This window comes from Squalius cephalus (assembly GCF_949319135.1).
Source record: "Squalius cephalus genome assembly, chromosome: 25".
NCBI lineage: Eukaryota > Metazoa > Chordata > Actinopteri > Cypriniformes > Leuciscidae > Squalius > Squalius cephalus.
Genome location: NC_137146.1, coordinates 11,966,333 through 11,987,986, shown reverse-complemented (window position 1 = coordinate 11,987,986; position 21,654 = coordinate 11,966,333). Strand labels below are relative to the sequence as shown.

General features: G+C 38.5%; 2 protein-coding genes across 10 annotated transcripts in view; one reads left to right on the top strand and one right to left on the bottom strand.

Moving 5' to 3' along the window:
* Positions 1 to 473: 473 nt before the first annotated feature.
* On the top strand, positions 474 to 8,755 carry shisa2b (shisa family member 2b). Its single transcript, XM_079862558.1, has 2 exons — positions 474 to 1,469; positions 7,020 to 8,755. Exons 1-2 carry the CDS (start codon positions 1,166 to 1,168, stop codon positions 7,598 to 7,600), a joined length of 885 nt encoding a protein of 294 aa, XP_079718684.1. The 5' UTR covers positions 474 to 1,165; the 3' UTR covers positions 7,601 to 8,755.
* A 4,516-nt stretch (positions 8,756 to 13,271) lies between these two features.
* atp8a2 (ATPase phospholipid transporting 8A2) overlaps positions 13,272 to 21,654 on the bottom strand; it is a 59,261-nt gene continuing 50,878 nt past the window's right edge. For all 9 annotated transcript variants that reach the window (XM_079862548.1, XM_079862545.1, XM_079862546.1 and 6 more), the window contains 5 exons: positions 21,068 to 21,175; positions 18,606 to 18,694; positions 18,378 to 18,482; positions 15,913 to 16,004; positions 13,272 to 14,471 (listed from right to left, as the gene is read on the bottom strand). In XM_079862548.1, the coding sequence (XP_079718674.1) occupies positions 14,377 to 14,471; positions 15,913 to 16,004; positions 18,378 to 18,482; positions 18,606 to 18,694; positions 21,068 to 21,175 (489 nt within the window). In that variant the 3' untranslated portion in view covers positions 13,272 to 14,376. The remainder of the gene's footprint in view (positions 14,472 to 15,912; positions 16,005 to 18,377; positions 18,483 to 18,605; positions 18,695 to 21,067; positions 21,176 to 21,654) is intronic.

Genomic DNA, 21,654 nt, shown 5'->3' with positions numbered 1-21,654 from the left:
ATATTAGCCTACCTTTTTATTATGTCGGTTTAAATGTAACATGTTGTTCATTATACATTATTTATTATTTGTTTTAATATTCATTTAGTAGTATAATTTTCTTTCTTTTTTTTAACTTTTTTTTTTTTTTTTTTTTTGTCCGTCTGCTGTTGATAGTGGCCTTTTATTCACAGAAAGCGATGTTCTTCTAATCCTAATTGCGGGCCCTAATGGATGTGAGCCACAGGCGAGCTAAATGCATTACAATACGGCGTTTCCGTCTCTTTTGTGCTGAGGGAGATCCCCACGGGCACCGCTAAACACCCATCGCACAGAAGCCGCTCCTGAAACGCCCAGGGGCCCCCGCCAACATACAATGACACTTGTTTGCACTGTGCAACTGGCGGAGAAGCAAAAAATCAGAGCTCTAATCTAAGGCACGGCACTGCGCATGCGCAGGTTGACGGGTAGCAGCAGCTACCCTCTGGATGAAGGAGAGTTGTCAGTGGGTCACTCTCAGTCTATCAATCCCTCACTATGCACTGCTGTCCTGCTTGAGATATTGACAGCTGACTAGGAGCAGCTGAGTGCTCTCTTAAATATTATTAAGCTGGACCTCCCCAAACTTAACTGAAAACAGCATGATATGGATTAATATGGAAAAACTTCCTTGACTGGGAAGAAAAAAAGATTTCGTGAGAACACATTGAAGAATCGAGCGTATGGATTACAAGTGAAGTCAGTGCTGGTTGCTCCGTCTCTCAGGGGAAGACATTTGAGAAGTGGCGACATGAAGATCCGTTCAGAGCGGGATTGATGCAAAGTTTGTCTGAAGTCCTGGAGGTTTCTCACAGGAATATGGGATATTCTGAATTTATGGTTTATGTGCACAAAACCCCATCGGTTATGGCTCTTATGCGTTTTCATATGTGTCGTCTATGCATTCAATCCGAAACAAAGCTACTGGAAGTCTTGTGACGGAAACAGTGGATACTTGTCTGGAGCAATTCTGCTGGATCTATTGAATTAACCTCGGAATTTCTCTGCCCAATGACATTTCCAAAGTTGTTAGTTGGGTTCCTTTTCACAGCGTCTCCTCCTTTTATTAGTTTCATTTGCCGAGGCATTAACTTAACTGGTCCTGACCCAAACCTGAAGTGTTTTCGTTGCACGGGTTTGTGACAGGATGCGGGGATGCACGGGATTCCCGGTGGCCGTCACGGTGGTATTGACATTTTTAACCATCATTAACGTGAAGGCGAGTGGAGAGTACTGTCACGGCTGGCATGACTCTCAGGGCGCGTGGCGAGACGGCTTTCAGTGCCCGGAGCGCTTCGACAGCGCCGAGGCCATCATCTGCTGCGGGAAGTGCGAGCTCAGGTACTGCTGCTCCAGCACTGAAGCTCGGCTGGACCAGGGCTCGTGCGATAATGATAAACAGACGCAAGACTCCAACACTGGGAACAAGGACGACAAAAACTCTGGTGCAGGTAAGCTGAGACGACATCTGCATTGTTTTCTGGTAGAGTAACTTCCTCTGTCTGAAACAAATTAGGCAATTACTGTGTAATCGAATTGTACTCCAGCTAAGTTTAAATGGTTTAATTCAATAGCTTTCAGAGCAGCAGCAGCAGCAGTGTGTAACGTATATCGACCCACCCGTTGTGTCCCTCAGGCGTTTTGTGAGTAAAAGCTCCACTATATGAGAGAAAGTTTGTTGGGTTGAGTTTCGTGTTCAAATGAGGTTAAAAACGCTTAAGGTTAATGTTGTTTGGCTGTTTATCTCCTAGAATCCATCTAAGCAGAACTGGGGTTGGAAACGAAGCGCTTTTATTCACGAGCGAATGATTCTTATGAACAAGCCATTTTAGTGAATCACTTTTGAATCAGTTGGAGCCGTTGAATTAATCGGACTCGTCATTTCCGACTCGAAATTAACCGTGACACACATTATGATTTGTGTGTGTTCAGTAAGTAGCATTATATAAAAAGTAAATTAATAATATTAAATTCATATAAATAAATCAATGCATGAATTAATCAGTTAGCTTTTTATTTTTATATATTTTTTATATAGGTGGCACCGTGGCATACCAAATATTGGATTATTTAGAAATTATTGTTTTATTTATTTCTAATAATTTATAGCTGTTTTGTTGAAATCTGCATTTATATCATTTAGTAACAGGCCCGGAGTGGGTAATCGGGAGAATCGGGAGTATTCCCGGTGGGCCGCTTCACTTTTGGGCCGGTCGAGGGATTTTTTTTTTTTTTTTACATTTCAATGTCACATTAGTTACATTAGGATACACACGTTCCGCATTCTGCCACCACAGCGCGCAACTCAGCATGGGTTGTACCATGAGGGAGTTCTCCCCTCCCCTCCTATAGAAATGGTTGGGTCCATAGCCCGTCTTTTCAAAACGTTTTCTCAGGGAGGCTACCGCGGCTCCGCCGGCGCCTACTGATAGCTGGGCCGGCCGTAACGGTACGCGTCAGGGAGGATGGATGGGAGGAAGAGGCCAGGAGGTAGGCTATGGAAGCTTTGTTTCCGCCACAGAATAAAACATTTGAAAAGATAATTGCGACTTTTTATCTCGAGTTTACATCTCGCAATTCTGACTTTTTTTCTCAGAATTGCGAGATATAAAGTCAGAATTGCCTGAAATAAAGTCGCAATTGCGTGTTAAAAAGTCAGAATTGTGAGATATAAAGTCAGAATTGCCTGAAATAAAGTCGCAATTGCGTGTTATAAAGAATTGTGAGATATAGAGTCAGAATTGCGTGATATAAAGTCGCAATTGCTTCTTATAAAGTCAGAATTGCAAGATATAAAATCAGAACTGCCTGAAATAAAGTCGCAATTGCTTATAAAGTCAGAACTGCAAGATATAGAGTCAGAATTGTGTGATATAAAGTCATAAAACGTGTTATAAAGTCACAATTGCGAAATATAAAGTCAGAATTGTGTGATATAAAGTCGCAATTGCTTATAAAGTCAGAACTGCCAGATATAGAGTCAGAATTGTGTGATATAAAATCATAAAACGTTATAAAGTCAGAATTGCAAATTATAAAGTCAAAATTGTGTGAAATAAAGTAGCAATTGCTTATAAAGTCAGAACTGCAAGATATAAAGTCAGAATTGTGTGATATAAAGTAGCAATCGCGTGTTATAAAGTCAGAATTGCGAAATATAAAGTCAGAATTGCGAAATATAAAGTCAGAATTGCGAAATATAACGTCAGAATTGTGTGAAAAAGTTGCAATTGCTTCTTATGCTTCTTATAAAGTCTAAGTGAATTATTATTTAACCTTTACATTATTTGTTAACCCATGGTATTAATACTAACTACACAATAGTACGAGCTGAACTGTTGCTTCATTTATCCAATTATCCAATTTGGAATTCCACCATGGAAAAAGTGGGCCGGTCTTGGGCCTGAAACTCCCGGGCTGAAAAGTGGCCCCACTCCGGCCCTGTTTAGTAATATACTGTGTTGAGGACTGTAAATGCATTTTTTTTTTCTTCTTCCTTAAAAGTACTGAAAGAATCATTATCCGGAAGTGGATGAATAAGGAATCGGAACCAGAATCGTTAACGATTCTCTCCAATAAATATAAGGGTTAAATGCCATTGCTATCCAGGTTTTGACAGCTGCAGTTAAATTGGCATCCAAATTGACACCTAACCGTCCACTCACTCACTCACAAATGGTAAATTGTACTGCGCGAAGTTATAAATAGGCCTAACTAGTTGGCACAGTAACGCGCGCGCGATATCCAGTCGTCCGGTTCCCCACGAGGATCAAGTTCAGACTTGACCGGATCCGCAGTGCGATGTGCTGACAGCCTCGTTCATAAAGCCAAGCCAGTGCATCGTTTCCTCTGCCTTTGTGCAAGCTCAAAAACTTTAAATTCAAATAGAGTCCCCGAATTTCCCCTCAGCTGAACTGAAAATAAGTGCACACTCATTGGGGACACCGGGGCTAGTTGTCACGCTATTTAGTCCAGTGAATATTTCTTAGAGTAGCTGCATTGTATAATTCCACAGTTTATTGAACAAAATAACAAGGCGTGTTGTCACACTGTGGGGTAAATTAATGCACAAATTATTGCACATTATAGATTTTTCAGATGAATTAAAACAGGAAAACAATAATAAAACAACAAAAACTGTACAAAAATACAAAAACGTTGTTTTGGCTAACAAATAAATTGTTTATTAGTTAAAATATAAAATTTATAAAATTGAATCTATAACATTTAAAACAAAACACGTGACAACCTGCGCTGAGTTGAAACATTGTTTTTGTCCTGAGTAAATTGACAAACCCAACAGACAAAAACAGCAGTGAAATAAAGACTTTACATAAGAAACATAGGGTTTTTAGACACTTCTAATGATGCATATCTGAAAAGCAAGAGGAAATGGTGGTCTGCTATGAAGTTTGACAGAGCTTGTCTGGCAGTTGAAGGCCTGGCTCCATATGGACAATAATGCAACAGGTGTGAATTCAAGTTAAAGGGGGCCCAAACCTTTTAAGGACATGAGGGGGCCTTGCTGTTGTCCATGTGAACTTCACTGATACATTGGCTGGATCCTCTAATAACATCCTACATAGTTTTATCTTTCTCTTTTTGATTTAATGTTACTTTGAATGGATGTGCTTATCTAAATGATACAAAGAATAAAAAAAATACATATTTTACATGCTTTAACAAAACTATTGAAAAAGTCCTGGCTTGACTGTGTCGCCGTCCATCTCATTAGACACCTTTTGTCACCACTAACACACTTTGGATTATAACAGGGAAAAGCGTAATGTCACTCAGGAACAATAAATCTATGGAAATAACCTGTAGTAACAGATTCTCTATTGTTTTTCCACACACATTTGTGTGTAACTGTGAATAGTGAGTTAAAAAAAGGGGGGGGTGTTCGTGTTTCAACTGCCAAAAAAGCAGTGATTTTCAAAACATGCACGCAAACTCAAAGCTTGCCAAAATTCAGGTCATTTACTGAAAAATTCCACTGTTATAGTAATAACTACCAAAGCACAAAAGAGCTCCTGTAAAAATGACTCCCCTGTCATTTTTTGCTCAGCAATCATGTTTGATTTAATAACGTAGTAATAAATTGTTAAACAATGGCTGCTTTTTTAAAATTATGGCTGAAGTGGAGTTTGATTTGCTCCTTTAATAAAATCAAATTCAGTTTGCATGGCTATTATATATGATTCGATTCAACTCAATTTCAGAGGGTGAGAGATCCTGAGCAGATGCAACAAAACAAATGCTGAAAGCTTCCCCCAGGGGATCAGATGTCTAATTAATGTCCAATTTACCTGTTGGAAAAAGCATGCACATGGTCAGGCAGTGAGGGCAGAGAGGTCACCGCTGGTTGCAGGAGATTAGAGCAGATCAAAACTGTCTTAATAAGTGTTAATGAGGGGCCCTGGACCCCTGGGGATAAGTCACTGGTGCAACATCTCGTCTTTCATTTTTGCTTCTCTCTCCAAATCCCTTCATCTCACATGGGCCAGCAGGTTACCCATCTGTGAGCGGGGTGGAAACATGCGAGCGCTCTGTTCTGTGATTTAAAGATACACATGTGTGGAATATTGTGACACATCAACAAGGTTCAGCAATGCTTTAGGCTTCAAACTTGCTTATTGTTATTTTTAAAGGTGTAAAAGTTACATGGAGCTCAATCACACTACTGATATCCTAGTCTTCCTTATGGCTGCGGAAGGACAATTGCTTTGGATGCGTAGTGGAATTCAAAACGGATATGGGCTTTCTAAAGTGACGGAAAAAACGCTGCTCAAGGGCTATGCACAAACAAAACTACCCAAAGTCCTCCAGTGTGCTACCATCCAGCACTTTTCTCTATTTTTGTAATTTGGGAAGCCTGATACTATAACATTACATTTTCTAGTATCAATAGCAGTGAATACAGCTGGATGACCTAAATACATTAGAAAAGGTTGTATTACCAGCAAACATTTGAAAAAACTTTAACAGTACCTCAAATCTTGGGCAGCTTGTTTTCTTTCAGTTTTTTGACTCATGGATGGTAAAAAAGGGCAAACAAATTCCCAAAGAATAACACTAAGGCAGGGAGCCGAGCCATATTTGGGTTGGTTATTTTTGCTTGGATCAGTAAACATCCACCTAGTCACTCCAGAATGTGACTACTGATTGCAAATGCAATAAAAATAAAAACAGCAACAATTTAAAATCTATACAAGCTTTGTGTGCGAGTATACATGGTTTTATCTGATATTGTCTATTTCCTTTACACTGCGATGAATATGCACAAGCCATGATGTACGATTTACGAACAAATGTCTCTTATGAACAGGTTATGTTTTAATAAGCCAGTCAGAAAAATTCCCAAGTGGTGCTCAGTGCAGAGCCAAATGACCTGAATCGGTGAGTTTACAGTATGTGACTTACCCCCGGTTCCACAAATAAGATTTAAGCTAGTCCCAGGCTAAGTTGCATGTTTAAAATGTTTTAACTGAAAGCAACTTGCACTGACATATCTTAAAATATGTCAGTGCCATTATTTTATCTCAAGATGCACAACAGTAATGTTTTTTTCTAAAGCACGTTTATAAAAGCTACTTCAAGGGTTAGTTCACCCAAAAAGAGAAAATTCTGTCATTATTTACTCACCCTCATGTCGTTCCAAACCCATAAGACCTTCGAACATCTTCGGAACACAAATGAAGATATTTTTGATGAAATCTGAGAGCTTTCTGACCCTCCATTGACAGCAACGTCATTGCAACTTTCAAGGCCCAGAAAGGTAGTAAAGACATCGTTAAAATAGTCCATGTGACTACAGTGGTTCAACCTTAATATTATGAAGCGACGAGAATACTTATTGTGCGCAACCCCCTCTCATCAATGTCACTCTCCTACGTTATTCACATAGTGTAAACAGTGCAGCTTATATAAATATATAGATATATATAGATATATATTTTTTTCTCTGAGTTTGTCATCATTTTCTTGCTTCTGCTTTACAGTACCCATCTACGTGCCCTTCCTGATCGTTGGCTCGGTCTTCGTGGCATTCGTGCTGGTGGGCTCCGTTGTTGCCGTGTGCTGTTGCCGCTGTCTACGTCCCAAACAGGAGCTTACGTCAGGTGGCGGCTCAGGAGGAGGGTCCAGCAGCGCCCGTGTCCTCGAGACGATTCCCATGATGGCCAGCACGGGTACGTCGCGAGGCTCGTCCTCCCGCCAATCGAGCACGGCCACCTCCTCCAGCTCTTCGGCTCCTCCCGCCGCTCCCCGTCCTGCACCCGTCCCCATGCTACGCGCCCAGGCCTCGTGCTGCCTGCCGCCAGACGCCAGCGTGTACGTGAACATGCCCACCAACTTCTCAGTGCTAAACTGCCAGCAGGCCACTCAAATTCTTCCTCACCAAGGCCAGTTCCTGCATCCTCAGTACATCGGTTTCGCCCACCCTGTTTCTCCGGGTCCAGCTTTCCTAGACCCCACTCAAGCGGGATACCGCCCATTGCAGTCTCCGTACCCTCCGCCAACCAGCATGGCTAGTGTGACCAGTGTGTCCGGGGATCAGAAATACCCCCCAATTACCATGTGAATGCCAATGGGACCATCATAGGAAATAAATTTGAATTGAAGTCACAAGAAGAACACAATGAATCAATTCAGAGCACAAAATGCCTGTTCGTTGGCATGAATACACACTTGCGTCCAGACTCTCAAACTGGTTCTGTGATATAAAGGACACAGTGCTTAATAAAAATGTCTGGAAGTGTGTGTAACGTGCCTTAAGTTACTAACGGTGCCGTTGTAAATGAAGCGCGTGTGTGTGTACATGTGTGTAAATGTATATTTGTGTTGTATAACCGTGCTTGTGCACTCTGTACGTGACTGTATAGGTGCGTTGGTTTATGGGATTCAGTATGTGAATATGTGTGTGTGTAGTGCACTATATGTTGTGTGTAATGGAAATCACAGGTGCTGTAATGTGAAAAACAGTCCTGGCTCCCTATTGGATGCTTAAAATCTAATGAAGTGAACACAGGACAGACTGTGACGCTCCACCCACTGCAACACAGACACACTCACTTACATTTTCACATATACACACTCACATTCTGCAGAACCAAAGTTTGCGTTTTCGCATTGCCAAGGAACAGAATAGAAAATATACAAAAATATAGGCCTGTGTTTGGAAAGCGATGTGCGAAGGTCAATTACGCAGTAAAAACTGTCTGCCAACTGTTCCCCTTCACTAAGTCTCTGCCTTGTGAAAGGACTGTGTATGTGTGCCACTTTTACTCCCCTCTTTTAGCATAAGGTACACTCGAGGAGCACCAAAAGGGTTCCAGGGCATTTCATTTGAAGTGGGTCTCTTTCAGCACGCTCAATGGCAGCAGTTTAGCGCGGAAAGAAAAGTCCCAGACTCCTTCAGCAGAAGGCCATCACCCGTCTGAACTTGAAAAAGCCAGCATTAGATCTCAAACTGGCAGAAAAATCACAATGAAATGAAACGCTGCCTGATTGAAAATCACCAGTCTAAGTTATCTGGCTTTAATTTGAAAGTTAAAACAATAGTTGACTCAAAAAATGCGTGTCTTTCTTCTGCGGAACACAAAAGAAGATATGTTGAAAATGTATTTTTTTGTTCATACAATGAGAGTCAAGAGTTGTTATAGTTAATTAAAAAAATTAAATAAATAATTGAAATAATCTGAAATAAAATATCAATATTAAATGAAAAATGTAACTTAAAAAACTTAAACGAAAATTAGAACTACCTGAAATATCAAGTCCTAAAGTTACTAAAATTTAAAATAAATGAAAACTAAATAGAAATGTTTTTTTTTTAAACTAATTAAACAAAACCTCAACATGAAAACTGAAAATTAAAACTAATTCAAAATATTAATACATACTTTTAATAGTATAAAAATAATACTAAAATAACTGATGAAATGTGGTTGTTTTGGACCCCATTGACTTTCATTGTATGGACAAAAACAGTTCTTTAGAAAATCTTGTGTTCCACAGATGAAAGAAATTCATTCAGGTTTGAACTATCCATTTCAATTTTGACAAGACGGTTTCTCCATGTACCCTTATAAGAAAAGTAATACGTTTTGACAGGGAGCATGTCTTTTTTTTTTACTGTATATGTATCTGTGAGCAACTTGACATGCACATCAGATCTATTTTTGTGTACGATACATGTGCGTTTGTGGACTGAATGAGTATTGAGTGAATGTGCCTCTCTCTCTAAAAGCAGGGTGCGATGTGTCTTTTACATATAAAATATATTAATAATAATAAATATTTTTAGAGACTGTGAAGTGTCACTGGGTTGTTAGTTAGAGATGCTGAGTGCTGCTGTCAGCGGTATGTGTGGCGTCTCAAATGAAGACATGCAGGACCTGTTTGCAAGACTGCCATAGCTAAATAAAACCAGAATGCTCCTGTTACACATGGACTTTAAGTGCTCAGACTTTCATCACTCTCGACACTCATGATGAAACCGAGACCAGGGGCTGCGTCCATAAATCTTTGCATAGTTTCCATGCTAAGTGTTTGCATATACAGAAAGACAGTTAGTCAAAACCTTATGCACATGCACTCGTATTTCTTTTAGATCATTAGGATAGATATAGATACCGGAGCCCTATTGAATCAGCCTGGTCCGACGTCATGATTGAACAGCTATAAATTATATTTATACACTACTGTTCAAAAGTTTGGGGTCGCAATGATTTTTTTAACGCTGTTGAAAGAAGTCTCTAATGCTCACCAAGGCTGCATTAATTTGATCAAAAATGCAGTAAAAACTAATGTGAACTATAAAATGTTCAATTTATTTAAAATATGTATTCCTGTGATGTCAAAGCTGAATTTTCAGCATCATTACTCCAGTCTTCAGTGTCACATGATCTTTCAGATATCAATCTAATATGCCGATTCATTTCCTTCCAAAAAAATGTAGTCTTACAGTCAAAGTAAAAGTCGTTTTTGCTTGTCTCTCTGAAGGAGATACTGATAAAATAGAAAATGATGAATGACAGTAAGTTCCGGCGGCTGTCAACATACAATTAAGAATAAAAATGGTCAGATTCTTCAAGTTGTTGAAAGATGAATTGCTGCCAGTTCAAAAAGACATATGCTGTTAACATGTCTAACAGAGATGTTAACAGGCGGTGTGTTACATTTTCTACAATGATAGAAATCATCAACTTACTAGAGTGAAAACTGTTGTTAAAATAACAAATATTATATGTATGTTGTGACATTTTATAATAAATATCTGATCACTTTACCTTTATTAAAACACTTGTTTTAAACACCTTGATCAAAACTAAAAATATCAATTTTTACTCACAATGTATGTGATCATTTACCTACAAATACCCACAACATTTAAAAATGATGTTGTATCAAATGACAGTTGAATCAGAACTCACCCTATATGTCATTGCATTGATGACCTCACGGATCTGAAAACATAATTTGTGCCTTTATTAATTTAATTTTGTACATGCAACAAGTTTTAAACATAAGGCCCCAGCAGTGTAAAAACTCATCAGTTGAATTAACTTAATAATTTTAAGGCAACGGGTTTCCTTACTTTTTTAAGTAAATAAACGTAATTGAAAAAAATAAGTTGTGTGTAATTGTCAAGTTCACAATTCATTTTTTTCAATTATGCATGAAGTTTATTTGCTTAATAATTTTAAGGCAACAGGTTTCCTCACTTTAAGATAAGTCAACCGATCAGTTTTTAAAGTGAGGACAGTTGTGTTTAGTTAGTAATATTTGATTAAATTCAACAGTACACAAATGAGAATTTGAGAGTTGAATTTAAAGAAATATTACTTAAAGTGCTAAACACAAATAGTTCTTCATAGTTTAGTTGATCTTGTTAGAAAGCACAGGTGTCTTTAAACACATTTAACAGCGCAAGTCACAAGTCAAACTTTCCACCCAGACAATGGCTGCCTACAATTATAATATACAAACAAAAAACACAATAATTGCTGTTGTTAGTAAAGTCTGTCTGTGTTATTGGCATGTTATATGGAAACTTTAAGGTCAGACTAACGTTCGGGGAGTCCTTGGACGGAGTTGAAATGGATCCATGTGGTTCTTGCTGAGGTGGAACAGGAATGGATTCCCCATATTGGAGGCAGTGGAGCTGGACAGAGCTGGCTCTTATTCAGAGACATGGGTGTGGACTTACTAGCAATGAGGGATCATTGAACTGATTGAGGTTACAGGGTCACACACACCCTTACAGTTTTATTAAGACTTAAACGAACTCGCATTATTCTCAATAATATCTAGTCGTCACTCCCATAATTAAATCAAAACATATCTATTTAAGCCAGGAAGTGTCTTCCAAAATACTTCACTGGATTTATCCTGCTAAGCATGTTTTGGAAAGATTTAAGCTTAATATTTCAATATTTCATATATTTCATATAATTTTGTGCACAAGAAAAATAAACTATTTTGCATCTGTTTTTTCACTTCATTTAGTCAAGATTATTTTGGAAAGACTTAGAAACCTATATTAGTAGAAAACTGAAGTGTATGATAGAAATGTGTGTATTTGATGTGCTTTTTTTATACTCAAAATGACAATTTGGAATGTAAAGAACAACATATTATACGATTGTTTATTTTGTTTTGTTACCATATACATAAAAAGTAGTGTGCTCAATGCAAACCAAATGTTTCACATTTTAAAAATGACTAAATTATATGTAAATCTTTTGGAACAAGCAAAAAAGCGCTGAAAACATGTAATGTTTTGAAAGCACTGAATTTTAAATTAATATTAATTTTTTTCCCCTCTAATTTATTTATTTTCTTTCTTTCATTTCCTGGCAGCTAATGTAATGTGAATATGTACTTCTTGTTCTCATGGCATTGAATAAAAAAAATTAATTAAAATAAATATCTATTCAAGCCGATTTGCGTACACTGTAAAAAATATTTTCCTGATTTATCACTTTTTTTGGTTAAATCAACTTAGATAGTTTATGTGGTTCAGATAACATAGTATTTTGAGTTTATGTTGATTAACTAATCTCCTTCATTGAATTAACTCAAATTTTTATTTTCCATGAACTCAAAATTAAGACAACCAGGTTTCTTACGTTTTAAGTTAATCCAACTGTAATCAATTTTTTTTTTTTTAAACAGAAGTTCAAATTCAATCCTCACACAAATTTTCTTTCACATACACACTAAATGCACTCATGTTTTGTTTTTGGCAAATTTGATGATTCAGGGTTTAAATAAGGCAAGACTTACACATGTTGTTAAATGTGTTAGTGCTCTCCTTTCTTTCCTGTCTTTAATCTTACGACAACACTCCACCTCAGCTCATTTCCTAACCTGTAACTCTGACTCAGCTCCGAAGCTCACTTCAAACAAACCCGGCCGGAGAAAGCACAAATCAAACTCCACTTATAAGCCTGTAGTGAATGTTGGCTTTCACCGTTTAAAGCAGCATATAAGTGAATCAAATCACGCTAAGCTCATCTTTTAGCTCTGCAATTTTAAAACGAACTCTCTTCCTGAGCCACGTGAGCCCTTTTTACACTTTCTCACGTATGCTGCTATTCATTAAGTTTGGTAATCCCTTAAAAACCTGAAGAATGTAGTAAATTCGATGTTATTATTAACTCACCACTTCAATTCTGAAATAATGTCTAGTCCGGATCAAGCTCTTTTCCAGGCGTCAGATATAATGTGACGTTACGATAGCGCGAATAATTCGATCTTCGAATCGCGAACAACTGACTCTTATGAATCGGTTCTTTTAAATAAGTATATTCAAAAACCAGACTCGAACTGATGAGTTAGCTATTTGAATTAGACTCAATCAGTCGACACTCACTGAATCGTGCGTTTACTTCTCACTGAATTGTGAGTCATTTAATTTATTTAAAGGGATAGTTCACCCAAAAATTAAAGTTCTGTAATTTACTCACCCTCAAGTTGTTCTAAACCTGTATATAGTAGGAAAAATAATACTAAGTAAGTCAATGGGAACCAGAAACCAAAATTCTTCAAAATATCTTCTTTTGGGTTCAACAGAGCAAAGAAACTCATACAGGTTTAAAACAACATGAGGGTGAGTAAAATATGACAATTTTCATTAACTAAAACTAAATTAAAAATAAATAGGAATATAAAAAACTATCCTGATAGGAATGAGTCATACTTGGGAGGATGACAAAACAGGACAAAAACAAGCCTTAAAAAGAGAATGACACAGAGTCACAAGTCCAGTTTATTTAACAAAATAGTCCAGAAACCCGACAGGTTGAGTGAAAGCGGACAAAGCAAAGCCACAGCTGTGATCCACAGCAGCCACTTAATGGAACAGAGAGGGAATGAACGGATAACTAGACCAAGAGAACAAGGAAGATTGCTGATCTGGAGAAAGCGAGAGAGGGAGAATAAAAGAGAGAGGTAGACAGAAGGCGAGAACATGAGCTCTAAGATACAGAGGCCACCATTAAGTAGAAGATTAGGTGAGACAGAGAGTGAGAGAAGGTGTATTTGTGTGTGTGTGGTAAGCTGGGAAGCTCCATGCTGCAGGGTGGGGGGTTTCGCCTCAGAGGAATCGCTGTGTGTTTTGGCAGCCTCGCTGGATGGGAAGGAGGGGTAACGGTGCATGCGTATGTCTGCTGCATCTGTAAGCCACACCTCCCCCATCTCAGGTCTGCAATGGGCATTTCTCCAAAGTGTGTATGCATGTGGGTGGGTATTTTTTGTTTGTTTTTTCAGTGGCCTCCCCTCTTGCATCGCGGTGGTGATGACGGATACGCCAAACTCCGATCTCTGGAGACGCAGACGTTAGGACTCAACAAAAACACACATGCAGACACACCAAGAAGCACACCAGCCACCCTAACTTACACACAAACAAGCGCGAATGCAACAGACAAGCCATACGCACATCCTTCCCGATATATATATTCGCTCACATAAACGAACGTGCAGATGCATACACGCACCCACATGATATAGAACCAAATGAAGCAGTCTTGTGACTCATGATAGTGATATAGGCACCATTGTCTCTGGCTTCTGCTTCTGGATGCTACTCGGCTCCTTTCACCTGTCCGTTCATGTGTAGTGCATTTCGACTGGCCATTTCGGTGTGAGAATATGCCCGCCCACCCCAACCCTCTGTCTCTGTAAATCCACTCCCTCCGGCCTCATTTGGAGGTGGTGTGTTATGTAGCTCGGCCGATTGTTGCGCTAGCTGTGCCCAGTTCAGTTTAGTTCAGCTTAAAGGCCACAGCAGGATCAACCAGCACAGGTGTGTGTCGTTAAAGTCTTTACCAGCTGTTGCTGTGGTGACAGCTACATACTGGGCCGCTGAACGGTGGTGTCATAGGAGCGTACAACCTGGGATTGAGACACCACGCCATCCTCCTCCTGTGAGAATGCATATCCATCTATTGGGAGAAAGAATAATCAATTGTTAGCTTTATTATAGGGAGATTTACATGCATGCTAGTGAAAGCACAAAACTATTTCTGCCATGATTTAATGATATAATCGAAATTATTTTTCTCACAATTAGTGCTGTCAAATTGATTAACCGCGATTAATCTAACATACAAGTTTTGTTTATATAATATGTGTGAGTATATATATATACACTCACAATTGTGAGTATATGCGATTAATCGATTTGACAGCACTATTTACAATATTTTATTGATTTAGGGCGGCAGAGACTAATAGATCAAACTGATCATGAAAAGAGTCAAATTAAATTCTCAATTGGGTCTATGAGTTCTCAGTGGAAAGTCTTTGTCAGTGACGTCAATAAAAAACACATTTTAAAATGGCGGAGGTCAAAGAGCTGCGAAAAGAAAATTGGGAGGACAAACAGCTGTTTTTGTTGTCTAATGTAATGTTTATATTTTAAACCTTTTCTGTGTTTATATGTATAGCATAGTTTAAATTTATACATTTATATTTTTTGTCATACATTTACAATACCGTTCAGAAGTTTGGGGTCAGTAACTTTTAAAAATGTATTCTTTTATTCAGCAAGGATGCATTAAATTAATAGTAACTGCTGTCTTTTGAACTTTCTTTTCATCAGAGAATCCTGAATATTAAGCAGCACAACTGCTTTCAACAGTGATAATAATAATAATAAATGTTTCTTGAGCAGCAAATAAGTATATAGAATGATTTCTGAAGGATCATGTGACACTGAAGACTGGAGTAATGATTCTGAAAATTCAGCTTTGCAATCACAGGAATAAATTACATTTTAAAATACATCAAAATAAAAAATGGTTTCTTCAAATTGTAATAATATTTTACAATAGTACTGTTTTTACTGTATTTTTGATCACATTAGTACATCATTGGTGAGCATTAGAGACTTAAAATCTTACCGACCCAAAACATTTGGACAATAGTTTATTTGTGTTTTCTATAGGTTTCAATTTTCACATTGAAGGAGAATATTGGTGTATGGAAAATCTTTTTTTTTCCAAAGTAATATAGAAAATCAACTTTTAATAAAGCCTTTTTATATTTGATTAATCTAATAAATTAACAGATTTTTTTCCAGACAGGATAGTGTAAAGTTTGGACAAGAAACCCATAAGATATAATTGTTTTCTGACAACTGACAGGTTAAAATAACCATCAACTGCAGTCCTACTCCAACTAGAATCTATATTTTTTATTTCTGTCCACAGTTCAATGAACAATAAACTCGTTTGGATGCTGGTATGGGTTTTGCAGGAAAACAGCATGGCTGAGACGGTTCGCCTGCTAGACCAGCACTAACTAGCCTAGTCAAGTTGAGGCTCTTGCAGCTGCCAGTGGATGTGAAGTGTTAACAAGGGCACATGAGGAACATGCACTTACGTGACACTGTCTGCTGCACAGAGTTTGAGCGTCCCACGCTGGAAGGCGCTTTCCTGAAGACCCGTGTCAGCAGGTGGGCACGCTCGTTCAGACTGGACAGAAAGAGACAGGCGAGTTATGCCACCAATCACAGCGCAGTTACTAGCTGATATGCTACAGACATGACAGCTAGAGGTCAAATCACAAGCATTTCTACAACACAGTGCTCTAGTCTGCCACGTGGCAATCTTGGCGAAAGCCACATACTCTTAATGATGTTCACTCGAGCAGAACATACATTTACACACATACTCACACGATTCTAAGAAACGGCTTCCCAAAGCACTCATAAACAACATTAAACTTAGCCCTGCGATCCAAAAACATCTCTTTCAATATTTCCACCGCACTAAATCCTCAAACTTTCCAATCCTTCAAACAAAAACGATAAATATGAGAAGTATTCAACAGCTCTTTATTCTAAAATTAATGTAGCCAATAAAGTCATCTCTGGTTGCTAAATTAAATGGCAAAATTTCAATTTTGGAAAATGAATCTGATGGCATTTTGCGGCCAGTTTTGAAATGAAGAGGAATCGAATGATCCTGACCCCAATCTTTGATAAACACGTTCAATGTAAAACAAATCAGTTTATGATGTTTCCCTGTAAATCAGATGAAAGCGGTCTTTCCCCTCATCCAAAAAAAAAAGTGATCCAAAAACCAGTTGTCATGGATGAGGGCCAAACTTCTCAAGGTTACAGCTCAAACTCATATTGTGCAACGAAGGGGACCGTTTGCACTGTTATCGTTGGGAAGGACGTGGCATTCATTTGGCTGCTTAGTAAAACAATTCGACAACAGTATATAGGATATGGCAGAACATCAGCCAATGAAAACTATGTCTGCAAAACAGATGACCGGTTGAAAGACAGGGATGATGAATGGATAAATAAAGAAATAAAAGGATGGAATGACGCATAGGCTCGCTGGTAACCGGAGCTCTTTCTTCCTTTGTCGTTTCTCTGGAACGTGGACAATCCTTGGAATATCAGACAGTTGTTTTGATTAATAAAATTTTCAATAACTTATTTTCCTCAGACCGTCCCTCAAGTACGAGTCCAGGCTTGGCTTGTACTTCGGAAAATACCTCGCTTTTGTCCGGCAGGGCTAGCTGGGGTCTTCTTGGGTAAACAGATCTGCAAATCTAAATGCCTAGGATGTACTCTTGAATTGTGTCAGCCTCCGCCCAACGAAGCAGAATTCAAGCTTGATGATTAATCATTCAGCAGATTTCTACACTCGTTCAGGATGACTTACAACCATTATGCTTTTTACAGCTGGATATTTACTGAAACAAATGAGGTTAAGTGTTCTGCTCTGGGGGAATGAGGGGGTAAACCCAAACAGGGCTTACGTCCAACATCCCTCTGATTAGAAGTCCATTCTGTTAACTCCCTGGCCATAAATTAGTGGCCTAAACACCACAAAACACTCAAAGGTATTACAAAAATAAAAAAAATGCATGAGACTACACGTCCGTCTGCCAAGTTCCTGTCTCATATAGGGCTGTACACCAAATGCAATATGTAGCGTAATATCTCTGGGCTAAAACTGTTAAATCCATGCAAACGCTTAACTCAGTCAGCCTCAAGTCCACAAACACACAGCATGAAAACAAACACATGCACAGAGCTACAATCTTAAGGAAGCTACACACACCCAGTGCTTATACCTATGCAAACCTGACCAGCTCATGGCCGCCTGACATGGCAGAATGTAAAATGGAAAGAGAAAAGTGAAAGAAAAGTCATGTGATGAAGATGACGCTGAAAAGGAAGGTTCAGGGAAGAAGGAAACATAGGTCACTGCACATCCCTATAGACTATAGAGGGTCACATTCAGGCAGCTGGTTCTACCTGCGTACATGCCTGCCTTTGACTCTACGAGTCTATGAATCCTCAGCATTGGGCCTGTGGGTGTTCAGGCAGGGGTTAGAGGATCACAAGGAACACAAATGCAGTCTCTTTCCCAAACACACATCCACAAACTAATTCAAAAAACAATATGAAGGGATAAATAATAAACACAATAAATCAGCTTTAAAACCTAGTGAACTTCCTCCATAGGCATTTTAAGGCATCGTTGGCCTGACGTGAAGGCTGTTTAAAAAACCTCTTCTTTTGACAAAATTGTAATAGCATTGCAGAAGCAAAGCAAATAAAACAAATGTCTAAATTTAAGGTATAACTATATATTATATATATATATATTATTGTAAACAAATGAAACTGTAAATTAACCTACTAACTATATATATATATTGTTGGTATGCAAGTCAGCTCAGTAGGTTTTGAAGCAGATTATGATTTATGTAACAATTATGCATTTGCCTACATTTATATTAAAACATCTTGAAAATCAGTCTAAGCTATTTTATCAGAGTCAATGGGTTAATTTATTTCAAAGCATATTTGAGGGACACACCTGCGGCCGCTGGCATCTCTGAGGACAGCTGCCCTAGGGTCCACAGCTCGAGCTTCCAGTTCCTGCACTTCCTCTAGCAGAGTCTTCCTCACGGTGCGTCGTCCTCTGAACGGTGACATAAACAGACTTAACAGTTTCTTACGGTCTCGCTTTCTGTGTATGTCAGTGGCTAATATATATTGCCAAATTACACTGTATTTTCTCCATAAATACAGTGATGTTACTTACGCATTCCATGCCACATCTTTGAGTAAACATGCTGTTGGCACCAGTATCAGGCCCAGCCAGAAGCTCCAGCACTGCATTACCCTGCCAGCCTAAAACAGAGATAAATAGATGATCAGTTTGAAATCCATGCTCAGCAAATGTCGCAACACCCAATCATGCTGGATTTCTCTCTTCTTGCAACAGCTGTTGACTGACTGTGTCACCTTTGACCTGTTTGAGAGTTTAATTACCCATTTACCAACCATTGCCGTCTGCTGTTTGCTCTTCTTCTCCGCTGTCTGTTTAATGGCCCAAATTAGAAGTTTTTTTCCACCCTAATGAGTTCCTTCTTACAACAAACCATTTATAATGACTAATACTACTTAAACTTATTGCTCAAAACCATCTGAAAAAAAACATTTAGGAATAAAATTATATATATATATACACACACTACACACACTCACACAAAAAGCCAAATATCCGCTAGTTTTGTTGATTTAATTTTTTTATTAACATAGATAGTTTTAAAAGTCTTCTGCTTAATCTTATTTTCCTAAAGTAAGCTTTAATGTTAATTCAACAGGCTTGAGAAACTTCACGGTGTGCAAGTGATCCCACTTTTAAGGATCCTCCACAGCTGATATCACAGACGGAATCTACTAGACTCCGAAAACCATTAGACGGCATCTCCTCGCGACAGCTGCGTATACACTCCCGGACCCAGGCCAACCCTACCGAATTCTCAGACGAGCAGACGCACAAAATTACACACACTGATATACAGAGCTGGAAAAACATGCATAATGTGTGCTCCCAGCTTGGCCTACATGGAGAGATGGAGAGATTAAGAAATGAACTGCTGGACAGAGAGGGGAAAGAAAAGTCAACGCTGCAGGGTAAAGTGCGAGGGATGTCCCTTCTTTTTCTCTCCCTCCGAGAGCAGCTGCTGTGATACTTGAGCACATTCCTGATTTCTGACACAAATCCAATTAATGGGCTGGAGGGCTTCAGAGAGCTCCATCCCACCCCTGACTGCTCCACACTCCCACAGCACGCACACACTAGCTTTGTTCCAAAATCCAGCGATCCGCCTCCGTAGATTGCATTTCAGGGCACTGTAGACATGCTTCCAATTACGCTGCCAGAAAGAATCGCAAAACTTTTGGAGTAAATTGTTAATATTTTATAGTATATAATATATTTTAAACATTTTAAGAATATATAACAAATATTTGTAATAAATGCAATTTATTTTATTTAATACATTTATTTATTTATATTTTTTTATACATGGAATGTGTTAAGAAAAATACTGGTTATAAAAATAAATAACAATACAATACTAAAATGTGTTGATACAAATTTTAATTTAATTAAAAAAATACGTGTTAATTATATAAATATAATTAATAAAAAAATGAAACTTTTTTGTTAAATGATCATTTTAATATATAATTCGATACTACAGTGTGTTTGGGGTGGGGTATTGATACAGCATAATATCGCAATATTTTACATGGGGATATTGTATCGATACACGGGTGCCAAGTATCTATATTTTCAGGGAGTGAATTTCAGCTTGCAAATGCAAGAATTGTGCATAATTTTACCCTAATCTCCGCGCTTACAATGCAGGAAATAATGCTGCGAAATATTTCTTTCAGACTGTAATTTTACAAACAGCGCATCTCTCTCACACACACGCAGTGAGCTATGTGTGCAGGATGCGTGTTCTCGCATATTTCTGTACATGGACTGCTCGGCCCATGTTTATGTGTTTTCCTATAACAACAATATAAATATGATTCAGCACATAATTACATTTCATAACTGAATACTGTCACCTTAGGGTGTTAGTAATGTTGTTCTTAGTAAAACTGCTTAAAACTATTTATTGTAAAAACAAATACATTTCATTGAGTGTGAAAACACAAATGTGCAAACATTTTTATGTGATAACTAATTTCTAGAGAACTGTTGATTCTAAATGTGCGGACACAAATGTAATGATAAACCAAAAAAAAAAAAAGCCGTTTTACTCATATTTTACTTTCACATATTTGTGAGTGCTGAATGAGCATATGCTTATTTGAGAGTTTAAGTTTAATTTCATTTAGGATGCAGCCTAAGTAGGCAGAAAACAGTGAGGCGGCTCACTGGGTTATGGAACAGAGCAACTTTGTTTATACATCCCTATGAAGACACGAGAGAAAACTTTTCAAGAGTATTCCTCACACACATATGTCTGTAGCATTGCACAAACCAGCCCACTCGCTTAAATCAACACTTCCAGGGTAGGCCGTAAAAGCCTGGGGCTCGGGTGACTGTGTGGCAGGTGCAGGGAGACTGCGAAATGGGACGGCGGGCCATAAATCTGATACGGAACACCCAGAGAGCAAGTCATCCAGGCGCCGGGCTGCAGTCGAATACAGGAGGTGAGTAAAGCACAAATATGAGCAGGTGTGTGTATTTGCACTCACCTGGCCCAACATATCCGGTGCTATAGGAATGGTCGGCCAGATTGCAGAATAGACGGCAAAAAACAACATCCAGAGCACCATGCTGCCCCATACAGCCAGATGAGAAAACTAGAACAAGAGAAAAACAGGTCATGGTCAGTTTCATCCTGAATATAGACTTCTTCAACTGTAATGGACACTGTGTGAATACCAAGGCCGCTCTACTTTATCACAAGATCTGGTGTGTAGACAGCTGAACGGACGGGGAGTGTCGACGTCTCCTCAACACACACGGCGGCAGGACAGAGAAATGTCCTGACATAGCAGCGATACATGTTCCCCATCTATCTAAAGCACTTCCCAGAATATATATGACCTTCCTACAGAATCAGACACATAATATCAAGTGAAAAGTGTTCTATAATGTGATCTCCTTTCAATTCTGAAATAACAAATGCTTTGTAATAAATTGGATGCATTAGAAGGCGCTTACAGAGTATTTTTTTGTCGTTTTTCATAACAAATATCAAAAAAATTCTCAAATCAAGACATACTTGAAAAGGAAAATGACTTCAACTGAGTTTATGTTTAAAACAAGAAAGGTCAAA